Source organism: Microtus oregoni, unplaced genomic scaffold (assembly GCF_018167655.1).
Source record: "Microtus oregoni isolate MIOR12 unplaced genomic scaffold, Mior012 000026F_ref0000081, whole genome shotgun sequence".
NCBI classification, from domain to species: Eukaryota; Metazoa; Chordata; class Mammalia; order Rodentia; family Cricetidae; genus Microtus; species Microtus oregoni.
In genome coordinates, this window is record NW_024543085.1 from 26,038,343 (window position 1) to 26,052,983 (window position 14,641).

The 14,641-nt window shown below is 45.4% G+C and overlaps 1 protein-coding gene across 3 annotated transcripts in view; it reads right to left on the reverse strand.

The window, feature by feature from the left end:
• Positions 1-4,534: 4,534 nt before the first annotated feature.
• Cep41 (centrosomal protein 41) overlaps positions 4,535-14,641 on the reverse strand; it is a 41,068-nt gene continuing 30,961 nt past the window's right edge. For all 3 annotated transcript variants that reach the window (XM_041675579.1, XM_041675578.1, XM_041675580.1), the window contains 6 exons: positions 12,151-12,295; positions 9,964-10,115; positions 9,527-9,594; positions 8,621-8,735; positions 7,824-8,039; positions 4,535-7,174 (listed from right to left, as the gene is read on the reverse strand). In XM_041675579.1, coding sequence (XP_041531513.1) covers positions 7,026-7,174; positions 7,824-8,039; positions 8,621-8,735; positions 9,527-9,594; positions 9,964-10,115; positions 12,151-12,295 — 845 coding nt within the window. In that variant the 3' untranslated portion in view covers positions 4,535-7,025. The remainder of the gene's footprint in view (positions 7,175-7,823; positions 8,040-8,620; positions 8,736-9,526; positions 9,595-9,963; positions 10,116-12,150; positions 12,296-14,641) is intronic.

The window sequence follows — 14,641 nt, forward strand, 5'->3', positions numbered from 1 at the left end:
GCCACACGGCAGGGTGTCATGAGACCACACAGGTCTGTGTTCACCTGGAGACACTGTTCACCGCGCACTAAGGGGAAGAGGTTGGCTACAAGGTGGAAATGTTTAAAACTGGATCGTGTTGACGGTTGAACAGTTCTGTAAATTTACTTAAATGGTTGCATTCTTCAAAGAGCTGAGTTGCAGGGTATATGATTTATATACCAAAAGTTGTTTCTGTACAAAGTTAGCTACTAAATAGTACGTTAGAAATATCATTTTGTCTAAAACACACACACACACACACACACACACACAGGACACACCCCCAGTAACAACTGTGGTGCCCTGGGTAGAGGTGGTGGTTCTTCTCCATACTTTCCAGTTTACTGCAATGGGCTTTTACAGTCAGGGGTGGTGAGGGCTAGCTGAAGCACACCAGGTAAGAAACCTCTGTGTGAAGTTACTTAAGCCAACTTACCAACATCAAACATCGGAATGGCCACCTTAGTCTTTGCTCAGTTCTTTTTAGATAATTTGTCTAAACTCCGACCCTCTGGGCCAGCAGTGTCACATTTCACTAACTTTCCCTGGTTTAGATTTAGATTTATATTCCGGATACCTGTGTTACAAACAAGGCTGGGACTATACAGGTTTCTAGTTGGGACATATTTTAAGTCCTCCGCTGTAGCTCTGGCGGAGACTCCCAAGAGCCCTTTCTGCTCACATTCAGTTCCCATTGCAATCTTGGGATTGTATTATGTTAATGTCAAGTCTCCAGGGCCCCTCTTAGGGCTTTATTTCAAGTGACCTCATTTCGTGTCTTGCTTAGGCCATTACAGGTGGTTCTCAGTGAAGCCCAGGGGCCATTGCTTCTTCACGAGAACTCTTCAGGTAGCCTCTTGAATTAACACTTAGATAGGGGTATTTAGTTTTCTGGCTTCGGCCTGAAGCTAAAGTGTTATTGACTACAGTCCAGAAATGACTTCACCTATCCCTCCCCAGTGCAGTTATTCATCACCTGGCAACCGTTCTGCAGGGGCAAGAGGGACTGGGTGGATTGGAAGGTACTCAGGGGCTCCCGCTTGGGAGGGCTAGGGAAACATCATTTTGTGAACATGCTAAGCCCCAGATGTTGCCTGGAGGAACTTGAGATGAACAGCCACAGTGTTTGCAGTGTCCGGGCCAAGAAGAGCTCTGGGAAAAGCACGGAGCATCATCAAACCTGAGAACCCGTCAAAGAGTAATGAATTCTTCCCCGAAGCTTTCAGGATCCGCATTCATTTCACAACTCAAACTGTGAGCATCATCTAAAAACCCCAGAGATGGAGACAGCCAAGTGTTTATTGCCAAAGTAAAAGGAGAAAATTAAAAGTCCCCTCTTAAGCACAGCCACGGTGCCAGCTGCAGCTTGAGAACACAGTGAAGTCAGGCTTCTGCTGACTCGGGCTGCAGCAAGGAGCTGTGCCTCTGTTTCCCCATGAAACACAGGCCTGGGGCCACTGGCCAGTTCTTGAGACCTGTGTCAGCCTAAACCAGAAATATTATCAAAGAAGGAGAGATCAGACGCCAATCATATCAGCAGGCTTTATTATGGGAACAGTTCAGACTGTGAGGGGCATAGCCTACGTTCCCCTTCTACAGTTGGTTCAAGTTTTGTAACTCTCATTCTGTAAGTGAAAGCTCATGACATGTCTGTGAACAAACAAACAAGCAAACAACCCCCCCCCCCCCCCCCCCAAAGACGCTGTTATTGGAGACAGGACTCCTGACACCGGCAGTGGAGATGAGAAACTGCTCCCGGGAGCCGCTATTACAAGAGCTCCGTTGAGTCTTGCACAGGTAGAAGGCACACTGATGAAGGGGAAGGGCAGCCAAAAGCCAAGTAGAAGTTACATTTCCATGGGTAAACTGAGGAATCACCCAGGAAGAAAGAGCACGGCTGAGTCTGTTCTGAGAAGCCAAAGCAAGAACCCACAGGTTTTGCTTGGGAGCTGTGACTCTTGGGTCGGGTCCCAGCTTCTCATTCGGTCAGTATTACAGTGTTAGCTGTCCAACCCCGTCTCCTCTTCTGACAGTGGGGGTGCCACCGCACTGAACTGCTGGGAACACAGAACACGTCAAAACATACTGGAGAGACCCTGTGTGCTGTCTAACATAGAACAGCTAGCATTATCTGGGATTTCCCAGTTTTTGAAACACAAGGGGAAACAACCCTTAGATGGAGGCAGTGCGGGTTACCTGTAATGAACTGTGAAGGCTACTAAAAGAGCAGTGAAATCAGGCACAACAGCTCACAGGCCGGCTCTCTGGGTACCGTCTGGAGAGGGGAGAAAAGCCGTGGCTGCGAATGCCTGGTGAAGAGGAAGCTGCACAGGAGACGAGAGATAATGAGCTCTCTGGGTCTCCAGAGGAGCAGAGTGGCCACCACGCCCCAACCAGGCACAGTCCTGAGAGTTGATTTACTTAAGGACCACTGCCACAGAGTCGGCGAACCAGACCCTGGGAGAGCTTCTTGTCTAAATTTCAAAGGGAAGTCATGTTGATTTTCTTGTAAGAATGTGGTCCAGCCATCAATGGCCCCTAAGTAAGTGACCTCTGTTTATGATACAATTTACCAGCAGTCAAGACGCTGTACAGGTGAAAGAACTTGGGCTTCTACATCAGCACCAGAATGAGGCCATGAGGGGACCAGTGGAACCTGTGAAGAGGTTTGTGAACTCACATAAACTGTGTGTTGAATCCTGTTCTTTCAGAATTCAGGCTGGGTGGCAAATGGATGGATCTAGAAAACATCACATTGAGTGAGGTAGCCCAGACCCAGAAAGACAAATATCACATCTACTCACTCGTAAGTGGCTTTTAGACATAAAGCAAAGAAAAACCAGCCTACAATTCACAACCCCAGAGAACCTAGACAACAATGAGGACCCTAAGAGAGACATACATGGATCTAATCTACATGGGAAGTAGAAAAAGACAAGATCTCCTGAGTAAATTGGGAGTGTGGGGACCATGGGAGAGGGTAGAAAGGGAGGGAGGAGGAAGGGATGGGAGTAGAGGAAAATATATAGCTCAGAAAAAAAATAAAACAAACAAAAGAATTCAGGCTAGATAAACTTCTACTGGTACATTTTTAAAATGCTATATCTGACTTGGGGTCCAACTTAAGGACACCATAACAATGTCAGTCATTTTTGTTTGTGGCATATGTACGTAAACATGTCCGTGTGGATGTGTTCATGTGTGTGCATGCAGGCTAGAGATCTTCCTTAGTTGTTCTCTCCCTCACTTTATGAGATGGGGTCTCCCACCAAACCTGGACCTCAGTGACTTGGCAAGTCCCTGGGATCCTTCTGTTTCTGCCTCCCCAGCACTGGAATTACAGGTATGGACCACCATGCCTGACCTTTTATGTAGGTACTAGGGATCTCAGCTCAGATTCTCATGTTTACACGGTGAGCACTTTACCCAGTGAACCATCCCCAGCCCCTGATTTCAATAATTACTACGAGTTTAGGAAAATTCAACCACCCAAATTTATTTTGAACGCTGGGAAGCACATTGGGCCTTGTTCATTGCTTTTTCCATGAGAAATATCCTTGTTTATAAAAAATAATTGAATTACGTGTAAGTACTCAACATGTTCACATAATTTAATTGATGAATTATAATCCACATGGTTCTGGGTTTGTTTTGGAGAGAGAAGTTACGGGACTTGGATATTTGAAAGAATCTTGAAGACCATACAGGCACACTAAAGACATTCAACAGTTTGTCAAATGTTCTTAATGGCTGCTTATCTTCAGGCTCGAACTGGAAGAGGTCGTCATGGATTTACGTCCAGGTGGACTGAAATTAGTTATTCCCTTAAACATGTCAGACAACAGAAAAGACAGATTCTCAGCCAGTAAACAACCTGGCAGGAATGAAAAATCACTGACATACTTCTTCCAGCCCCGGATTCTGACAACTTATACCCCACAAGGGAATCAGAGAAGAGGGGGGTTTTGTTTTGTTCTGTTTGCTTTTGAGTAGCTTAATGTCTTAAGTTCTGTATAATTTAAACAGCACCACAGGAAAAACTCCCTGAGCAACTAACGGACATTATTTATTCTAATTCCTGTTTATATCAAGTCCAATATGACTGCCGGCTCTGGCTTTCCACCACAGAGAGAGAAAGAGAAAAAGAAAATTACTTTTAGGCTATTTACTCATACCACAGATTTCAATAGACCCAGCCTGATGTTACAGCCCAGGATGTTCCCGCTTTTGAATGAACAGTGTAGCTTTTTCCTTCCTCGCTCTCAGGCCACTTCCTGCCTCTTTTCTATCTTCCCTCTTTTGTTTCCTGGCTTCCTTCCTGCCTGGCCTCTTAAATAAGTGTACCCCTTAATGGCCTCTCTTTCTTAAATGCATATCCCCTCTGAGATACTGGGTAGAGGGAAGGCCATCATACATTATCAAGGAGCTTCCTCGCGGAGTGCACAGACCTCCAGACAGGGGAACAAGCCAGCCCCCAACACGACGGCATGAAAGCCATAAGACTGTCGTCCAAGGTAGCAATCTGTCCCTGCCCGAGTTCCAGGAAAAACACAGGCTCCTGACTAGAAAGCTATGCTCTCTTGCTCTAAACTGGAATGATTTCCAGATTCACTGATGCAAAGAGCATACGCCTTGCTGGGAAATGCAGTAAAAAGAGGTACGCTTTCAAATTACTCTAGTCTCCTGGGGCTCCCCCAAATCATTCTGACAGAGAGGAAGAGAGAAGTTGGCAGGTTTCAGCACATTAATAGCAAACGACAAATTAGTAACTACGTTCTTTAATCTTCAACATTCATAATTGCACAAAGTATCAGTGATCATTTAAATAATACATGTCAAATAATCTAATGAAGAAACTGGTAAAGCGGAATGTCAGGAAGCAACAGCGTCGGAGAGTAACACTGAGTGCAGATTCAGATCGCTCTCTGCCAACGGGGCAAAGTGCTGTGGAGAAGCACATGGACCATGCCAGCGAATGCAGTGAGGCTGACTAAGCCAGCTAAGCCAGCTTTGCACGGCCACACACTTCCCACCACTACCGTCCATTGGTGGGAATGCAGGAGGGAACGAGAGGAAACTGCCCTTTACTTTCAAATCAGAATTGGGTCAGGAGGTCTGCCCTCCTGACTAGCCCGTGTTAAAGCGGCAAACCAGAACTTTGTTGCCGAGGAAAATACTTTCCTTAGGAATGTCAAAGATGACTGAAAATCTTGTCCATGCTAGGGGAAAGTCGAATGTGGAAAAAATTGCATTTTTCTATCTATTCTGCAAAGAAAATAAAAAGCCAATGCATTTTGGCATTAGCAAAAGGCTGAACTAAGTTCTCAGGCAATAAATTTATGGGGAAACATGACAGGCTTCTCATTAAAGCTATGTGTACGTTGGCTGAGTTTTGTACAAGATTCTCGAATCTTGTGGAAAATTGGGCACGGCTTGACATCTGAACAATATCCCTGGTTTGTTTGATTTCTAAAGCATTGGAAAACGTTGCACTTTGGAAATCAAGTAGAGAAGAATAAACACATTCTGAAACAGAGCTGGGTTGACTGAGTTATTTTTCCATATGTCTCCATGAGATATTTATTACGTTTATTTCTCTTACAAACACAGCCCTCATGCTAGAAATACTGTGGGCGGGCCTTTTTCTCTTTTCCTTTTTCCTTTTTTTTTTCTTTAGTGGTTAGAAAATAGTACTGTTAAGGCAAATCTTACCAGCAGCAGTAACCACCTAAGCACAGGCAATTTTCAGTTGGCTTTTCAGAAGCTGGTTGCCATGACAAAGAGCACAATTTATTTCTTAGTCCCTTATCACAGCTCCGATCACAGACCATAAAAATTAACAGGGCTCTTCTTCCCATGCGCCTCATCCTTACCTGAGGTCTTTTGTTCCCGCAATTAAAGAGAATGGATGTCAGTCAGCTAGCAATTCAATTAATGCCAATTCAAAATTCCGGCCAGAACCAGAATCTATAATCACAGCCTCCTAATCACAGCTCAGTCGTGAGAATGAAAAGCAAGCAGGAAATTGCACTAATTACTCAATTAGACTAATACTGTATTTTTAAGCAAGGCCTTGAGGGGTTGTCAGCTCTGACAAAGGACTCCTGCGTCCTCCTCACCTGTGTGTTCCCCTTGTCTGAGAGGAGCTGATGCTCTCACGTGACTATGATTGCTCTCCATCTAACACAGCTGGACTCAAATTAGACAATGGGAAATTTTAATTGAAATAAGGCTCACGATGGAGGGGACCGCTGTGGTGGCCTTCCAGGGCTCTTAGCACAGCCCTGTAGGATGCTGGGACCTCGTACACTCGGGCCTCCTTCTGGTGTGAGGACAACTGAGCTTTCCTGGCCTCAGAAACCATTTAACAAGGGGATCATTTTGACAGAGCCTCTCTGATAAACCAGTAAGATGGAACTTTGCTCACAGACCCCTCAGCCTCAAATTCCCAGCAGAGCCTACACCACACAGAGCCTGCAGGCCACAGAGCCTGCAGCAAATGACTCAGCCAGCCACCTGGCCCAGTGTGGGGCCTGTGGGCTGCAGGCACCAAAAATCATCTGCACACCCCAGGGACAGGCGCCAAGGGCAGGCCCACCTGGAGAATCTTTCATGAAATCAACAGAGAATGAAAACGCTGGCCTGGAAGAACACACCAGCAGATGTGACTAAATTATTTACAAAACAACACTGCTTACAGACCAAACAGGCTGGGCCTTAGTTAACAGACAGTATCTTTCTTTTTTCCTATTCAATTTCAAAAGACATGAATATCCTGTAAACAATGGGGAGTGCACTAGAGCCGGTCAAGCCCCTGGTTTTTGTGGTCATCTGTCAAAATCCTTCCTGAGTGAAGGAAGGGGAAGCTGCAGACAGGAAGAGGTGGGCCTGGTCTGGCCCAGGTAGTGTGGCTTTTCTCTATAACAGTTCTGAAATGACCAAGTTGGGAGTGCTGGGGGTTCCAAAAGGAGGGGACATTTATTTGACTAAACGGCACAAGGTCTTCATTTCCAGGGTTTGCCTTGCAGGTGACCACTGTTGAGTGTGCGGGGGTTTGAGTGGCTAGCAGGACTCCCGGTAGGCAGGTTCTGGCCACTGCGGCCAGCAGGCACCTTCAAGTCTCTTCCGGCAGAGTTATTCTGGTTCATTCGGCCTGATGGGAGCAAAAAGAGAGGGACAGAGATGCAAGAAGGGTTCCAGGGACAATGGGCCAAGAACACTCTTAAGCTAGAGATGCTTAGTCTATGACCACTTTTATGCTAATGAAGCCTCCACAGAATCTACTGTGGGCCAGTGATGATCTATTTCTCATCCCTGAGATCAACTTGATGTTGGGGAAGGGGGAGGGGTGGAGAGAAGCCACACAGTCTACTTTTTTCCCCTTCACTATCCTCGACAAATCTGGACTGTCTCTCACTCCTTCCTTGGTAAAGATGGGTACACAGGGTGAGGGGAATTGTGGAGAGGGAAGAGAAAGCAGCAGGCAAAGGTAGAAGACAGAGCAGGTGTCTTCGGGTAGGCCTTTAAGCAAACCCAGAAGTAGAGAAGGAAGGGCAGACCTTCCAAGAAGGAATCTGGACGCCCATACTATGCCTCAGATACATGTTCTGTGGCTGACTCTCCACATTTGTCCTCAATGCCTAACTTTGCCATCACCGGTGACCCCTACTAGTACCTGTATCACACACAGAACCTCAAGTACTTTAAAAACAGGGATATAATGGTGCTTTTTCTGTGATGAGGGGACAGTCAAAGGTGCACAGGTCAAGCTCCACCAAAAACAAAGGTCCAGAATCTCTTACTGTGATTGCCTGTCAGCCCCTGGTCCGCTTCCAGATAACATTCTATCTTTTTTAAGTCTTCTGGGGTAAATCTCCACTTGTTCTCAGCTGGCAGGGGTGGCATTTTGGGGCTGGATCGCTTCCGGGCAGAACCAAGAGGGAGGGCCTGCTGGCAAGAAGCTGGCAGGGAACCAGTGACCAGTCCTTCTGGGAATTTCTGAGCTAAGACTTTCAGACCTAAGATGCAGGAGAGCATAAGAAAAAGCAGGATTAACATAGTGAGGCCCCAGCAACACTAGAGAGGCCTGTGTGTCTTCCTGCCCTTCATCACCAAGTCCTTCACTGCTGGATCAACACATAAACTAGAAATGTCAGCTGAGAATTCCATAGGAAATCTTCTGCTCGGGTTTAGCATTCTTACAGAACCCTGCAATAATGCTGTTATCTCAGGAATTAAAACCATGTGCTAGCTAGGCCTGGAGGCCATGCCTGCAACCCTAGCAGTCAGGATGCTGATGCAGGAAGATTAAGAGTTTGAGGCCAGCCTGGTCTATGGCACAAGATCCTGTCTCAAAAACCATCAAAGCTTCAAATCAACAAAACCTACAGTGAAGAAAATGAAACCCCCATCCCCCACCCCCGAAACAATCCCACACAGACGTGCTGACAGAAGTAGAGGACGTTTCGCAGGACCCCTGGATCCTTCAGACAGCACGGCTCTCTCTCTCTGCCCAAGCTAAGGTCCCACTCGTCACTGAGCACTGGCAGGGCTGCTGAGTGCAGAGAGGGATCTGTGAGGAGACGGAAGCTTTGCTCACCCCCAGAGAGCATGAAGAGGTTTTCAAAGCCGCGTTCACACATGGTGGTGGCCGCCTGGCTCGCCAGCCTCTCGTCATCGTCGTACATAATGATGATCTTGCCGTGAGCATTTTTCCGTGAGGTGAGTTAAGGTTTTGGAACTAGCACGACCTAAGTCCTGACAGCACGAGCCACACACTTTACACCTTCTAATTCTTTCACCTCACAGTACCGGAGAGGAAAGATTACAGCTTCCATTTGAGATTTCTATGTCCACACATCCACCGAAGGCTTCCTTACCATGATACAATAGAACCACCCGAAAGCCCACAATAAAGGGGCAGTTTAGGAAGTAGATCTGACAAGGAGATATTACATACTGTCAAAAATGGAGCTTACCAACAGCTTCCATTAGCATGGGAAATTACAGATGTGAATGACATCTGGTACAGTTTGACTTCAATTTTGTGAAGACAAATTTCACATACACATATAGAAAATAGAACAAAATATACCAGCATTGTGACAGGAGTTGCTACTCAATTATTTGATAACAGGATATTTTCTTTCTTTCTTTTTTAACATTTTCGGTTTTTCTACTTGTATGATTTTTATGACTGAAAAGAAAAACGGAAATATAAACATATTTACTCTTAAGTTCAATGTGGGCAAGCTTTCTAGAGGAGGTAGAGTCTTAGGACACATCCTGAACCTAGTGGTTTCTGGCACAGGGAGGCATAATTGAAAAGAATTTGTCTTAACAGTTAGGACACTCAGCAGCGGCTAGGAATCTGAAATCTAAAACATGCTAATCTGGTGAGTATCAAGGGTCCTTTGTAGTTTTCACACTAAGAACATGGTTCATGATAAGTTTGAGTCTTAAAATCCCAATAACATCCAACTCCTTAAAATGCAACAAAGGATACATACTCAAGTATGTCGTTTGAATAGGGGTTCATTGTCCTGGACAGAGTTGCAATTGGGTAACTGTAAGCTACAAGAGAAGAACAAGATTAGGAAGCCTAGAGCTCTCTTACAATCTGGCCCCACTTCCCAGCTGACGTACAGTCTAAGAGGTGAATATATATTTCAAAGTCAGTGAGCCATAAACCAAAATACACCTAAGTACTCCACGAAAGACATGAAGAGAGAAAGGGCACCATGAACAAAGGAGGAACGGCTTCCCTGCTCAGTGCACTGTGCGCTGGGCCTGTGAGCCCCAGAGAACACGGTCAGCCTCTCTCAGAGGACATGTGGTGCTCACTCCACGGGTTTCCCTGACGGCTGTGCTAGCGTCCCACTTCCTCTGGAACGAGCTAGGCCCTCTCCTGGGACCGAGGGGCTCCACTGCCCCTCTTCTTACCCCCGACAATGTGGCATTGCTGATAAGAGTCTCTGTCACGCACGTCTAGCAGCAGGAAGGGGCAGTCCGGATAAGGCTTGTCTTTACCACTGGGCTCTTCTTTTTTTACTAGCCCTTTGTCTACATCCAGTTCCCCAACGCCACTGATGACGCTGTAAGTGGAAAACAATAGGTCATCAGAAACTAGTCAGGGGTCAGAGGTTGAAAAGTCAAATGTGTCTCTTCAGAATGGGGAGATGAGGGTTCCTTGTCTTCTCAACGGGTACCCCCAGGAAAAACCAAATGGGCAGAGTGCCTCAGTTCTTTCCAGAAGGCAGAGGGCTGTGCGGATGCTACTCTACAACCCTGGACCCCAAGAAGGGGCTGGCATGGATTCACCATTACCCGCAGAGAATGCTAGAGGCAGAGGGGCAGAAAGTGTAGGGCACATGCTGCCTTCAGCTGCAAAGGTGACACTCACAAGGAGAGAGGCGACAGTTTTCTAATAGGATTAGAGTAAGGAGTAAGAAAACAGAATACATGGACAGAGAAAAAGGGTTGCAGGACAACAGAAATGCAAAATATTTTTATGTATATTAAGCACAATATAAAGTACCAATATTGTTTTATGTACTTCACATACGGTCTGGGACCATGTGAAGATATTCCAGTCAAACGTGGGCAGAATATAATGGCAGCCCCATAAGATGACTCTGCAGAGTGATGGGGAGCCATTTCAGTTTGTTAAAGTACACTCCTGATGCTCCATCATGGAAAAATCACCTAATGACACATTTCTCGGAACGTCCTATCATTAAGTGATGCGTGGATGTACTTACACATCGGCCTACCCAATGTGGACACTGAACCCTATTTTCAATAGTTATCTGCACTCACTTCCAATTTATACAGGATGATGATGAGCCTGAAGAGGCTTTTAGAGCTAGTGGCATTCATATAATGAGACAAGGGAAGAGATGGGATTGAAATAAGGGGTTCGTCACTGACAGCGCTGCTTCCATGGTCATTAAACATGAGCTGAGCTGCCACCTTAATGTCAGAAAGAAAACATGGCAGGACAGCAGAGGACTAAGAAGACCAGGGACCACGAACAAAACAGCCAAGGATTTGTAAGGACATGGTAAGGAGCCGCTCAGTCAGAGATCAGTGTGTTGCCTAACTCCTCTGCCATCGCAGGACTTCACTATCTGCATTTATATCCAGTAAACACTATGGCTCCACAGTGCATATTTCAATGAGGCAAAGGAGAAGAAAACCTATTTGATACAAACCTGCATCTCTGAGGAAGCACTGGTGGCCCATATCTCTTCTTTTTCAATCTGTGTGCACGTGCATGTGCACCTGGGTATGTATGTGTGTGTTTGCGTGTGTGCACACCTCCTGTTTGCAGGCACTCTCAGAGGTCAGAATTTGGTTTTGAGCTGCAATATGGAGACTGGGAACTGAACCCCAGGTCCTCTTCAAGAGCAACAAGCGCTCTTAACTGCTGAGCCATCTTTCCAGCCCCACCTATATCTTCTTTCTGTATCTATAAAAATGAATGCATTTTTATATAGCCCTTTCACAAACACAGCTATGAAAATGACAACAACCAACGATGGCACTTCTTTTGCTAGAAATTTCCCTGGCAGAAGTGTTTTGTGAGGAGATGGGATGGATACATGCTGAAAACCAGCACCAGTCTCACAATCCACAGCTAATATTTGTGAGAAGTAATGCATGGAGTAAGGTCCTTGTAAACAAAAACGATGAGCCAGGGCAGTTTCAGAATAAACTCCAGTGGCTATTGCCATTCTCCTCTATGCTTGTTCCATGCCGGGGCATTTTGTGGCGCTGAGTCTTTCTTATTCTATATAGGACAATATAAGCTTCAGCAGACAGGGCAAAATTCATACTCAGAATAGAAACATAGTACCTGAAAAAGCTAGACCCTAACTAGCCCACATGTAGAAGGGCTGAGAAGAAGGGAACCAATAAGTGGAAAATAATACACACCTGTTAACCCACTCTCACATTAGCTCAGTAAGAAGTGAAAAGGGCTCAGGTAACATTTAGATAAAAAGGAAGAATGTAAAGGGCTGGGATTAAGATGTAGGACGTCACTGCTGCCAGTTCTGTTTCAGGTACGTCAATCACTGAAATGGGCCAGAAGAACACAGAGTAAATGCTCGGATCCAACACAGGTACCTCTGGAGAGTGGAGCGACTGGAGTCCCCTGCTCCAGTGCTGTTGATGAACTGGACAGGACTGGGTGACTGCTCCCCAGGGCTCTCTTTTCCATTGGTCTTGGCAGCAATTTCAGCATCAGCCTCTGAAGTTGTAGAATCATTGTCTAAAATTTGCAACAAAGAAATACAGGGCAGGTTAAACAACTCAGTGGGTGTAGACGCTTGCCATCAAGTCTGATGACATGAGTTTGATCCCTGGAAACCACATAGTGAAAAGAGAGACTCAATTACCTCCACGTGTGCACTGCTGCACGCGTGTGCCCACTCACGCACACCCACACATAAATGCAGATCTTTAAAAAATTTAAAAAGAAGTAACCAAATGCAATCTCAGGATTGGAATTTACCTATTAGGTATCTCCACTGATACAAAGCAAAAAACAATTGTATCACTATTGATGAGTTATTATTCTAAAAGTTGTAACACAGGGAGCTCTCAAAATGCAGCAAAATAAACCCCAGGAGTTCCTCAAGACCCTTTCATATTGATACCAAGTGAAAGCTATTCCCTAAGATGTCATCTGTCCCCACCCCACCTCAGCTGAGGCCAGAACCCAGTGCCCTGAACTTGGTAGGCACGTGTTTTACCAGCGCTAAGCTCAAAGCCCCTGTCACTTTTTGGCTGTATTTATATTTGCTCTGCTGGTACAAAGAGGACAGTGAAAACTCTAGCACTCGGGAAACATCAGGAAGCGGCTCCACACTTATTAGCGGGCACAGTTTTCCCTGTTGCACATGCTCTCACAGTAAATACTAAAGAGTGTCCTCATAAAACAGTGATTAATCATTCCCATCACCTCTCACCTTGAACCGGTGTGGTGACTCACGGCTGCAATCTTAGCACTTGGGAGGCTGAGGTGAGAAGACTGAACTGTTTGAGCCAGTGAGTCCCAGGCCAGCCAGAGCTACAGGGTAAGACCCTAGCTTAGAAAGAAGAGCGAACTGATTCTCTAGGTGTTTGCCTTTGAGTAGTCTGTGTGATGCCAGGGTGGTTTTCTAGATACCCATGCACGAGGAAATGTCAGGGGTAAGGATTAGAATGCTTGCTAGGCTGTGGCAGAGCCAGACATTTTTGCTGCAGGCATCTCTTCTTTGCAAGAAAATCTGGGTCCTTACTTGCGTATTTGGAGACGTGTCTCAATGATGAATTGAGGGAGAATTCTTTTAAAGAAAACAGTTGATGGTATTTCTTGTCAGTGGCTAAATTTTGAAGAAAACCCAGACTTTTGGAATCTGTGTTTGGCACCTGGAGGTGAAGTATGAAGAGCCCTCCCAGCACACATTGGACACATCTGATTTCCATGTCAGTCAAATGACATTGGACAAACAAGCAGTGCACGGCGTGAGGCTGCGCACAGGCAGGAGAGGCACTGAAAGCATGAGGCCGACCCAAGGGCTTTAACACAACAGAGTGTAACAGTCCACTGAAGTGGGTCAGAAGCCAGACGCAGCAAACCCTTAAGAAACAACTGGCCAAGCAGGTTGGCCATGCCTGTGATCAGCAGGAGGACTGGGAGTTTGAAGCTAGGCTAGAAAGAAGGGAAAGGATGGAGAATAAGGAAGGAAAGAAGGAAGGGGAGGGGGAGCAAAGAGAAGGAAGAAAGGGAAAGAGGGAGAGAGGATGAACCAGCTGATGGGTTTTACGTAGTATCAAAAGAAGTAGAAACAGCTGACTGAAAGGGTTAGTGAAATACCCCTCCCTCTCCCAACTAACTACAGGTCCATGTGAGTCAGATTTGCTTCACAGACTTCAACCCAAACAGCACATTGCACTGACTGAAAGCAAAAAGCAGATATCAGAATCAGCTGTTGTCTATTAAAACAGACATGAAAGACACTTACAAAATACTCAAAGCCACTTGGTAAAATTCTGGGTTGGAAATTTAATGATTTTTTTTAAAATATAAAAGTATGTTTTTATGGGTTGGGAATAAAATTCAGTGGAAGAGCTTGTGTTTAGTATGCACACAGTCCTGGGTGTGAGCCCCAGTAAACCCCGCCCTCCCTGCACTGTTTTTGTTTGTGATGGGATTACGACTGGTATTTTTATATTTGGCAATAAATATTGCTTAAATTCTCAGGTTAAAATTTAAACATACCTGGCTGGGTAGTGGCAGTGCATGCTTTTAATCCCAGCATTCAGGAGGTAGAGGCAGGAGGAACTATGTGAGTTCGAGGTCAGCCTGATCTACAGAGAGAGTTCCGGGACAGCCATGGCGACACAGAGAAACCCTTTCTTGAAAAACAAACAAAACTGGTTTTTAATATACTAAATTTGAATAAATACAGTTCACATATACCAAAGCTCTTTAGGTCTTCAATAATCTCTAAGAATATAGAATGGGAATGAAACAATGACATTAGGGGATTTTCTGTTCTAACAAATGCAGTGAAAGAAGAAATAGAGGAGGATTAACTACTAAAAAAGACTAAAATTTAATTTGTATATG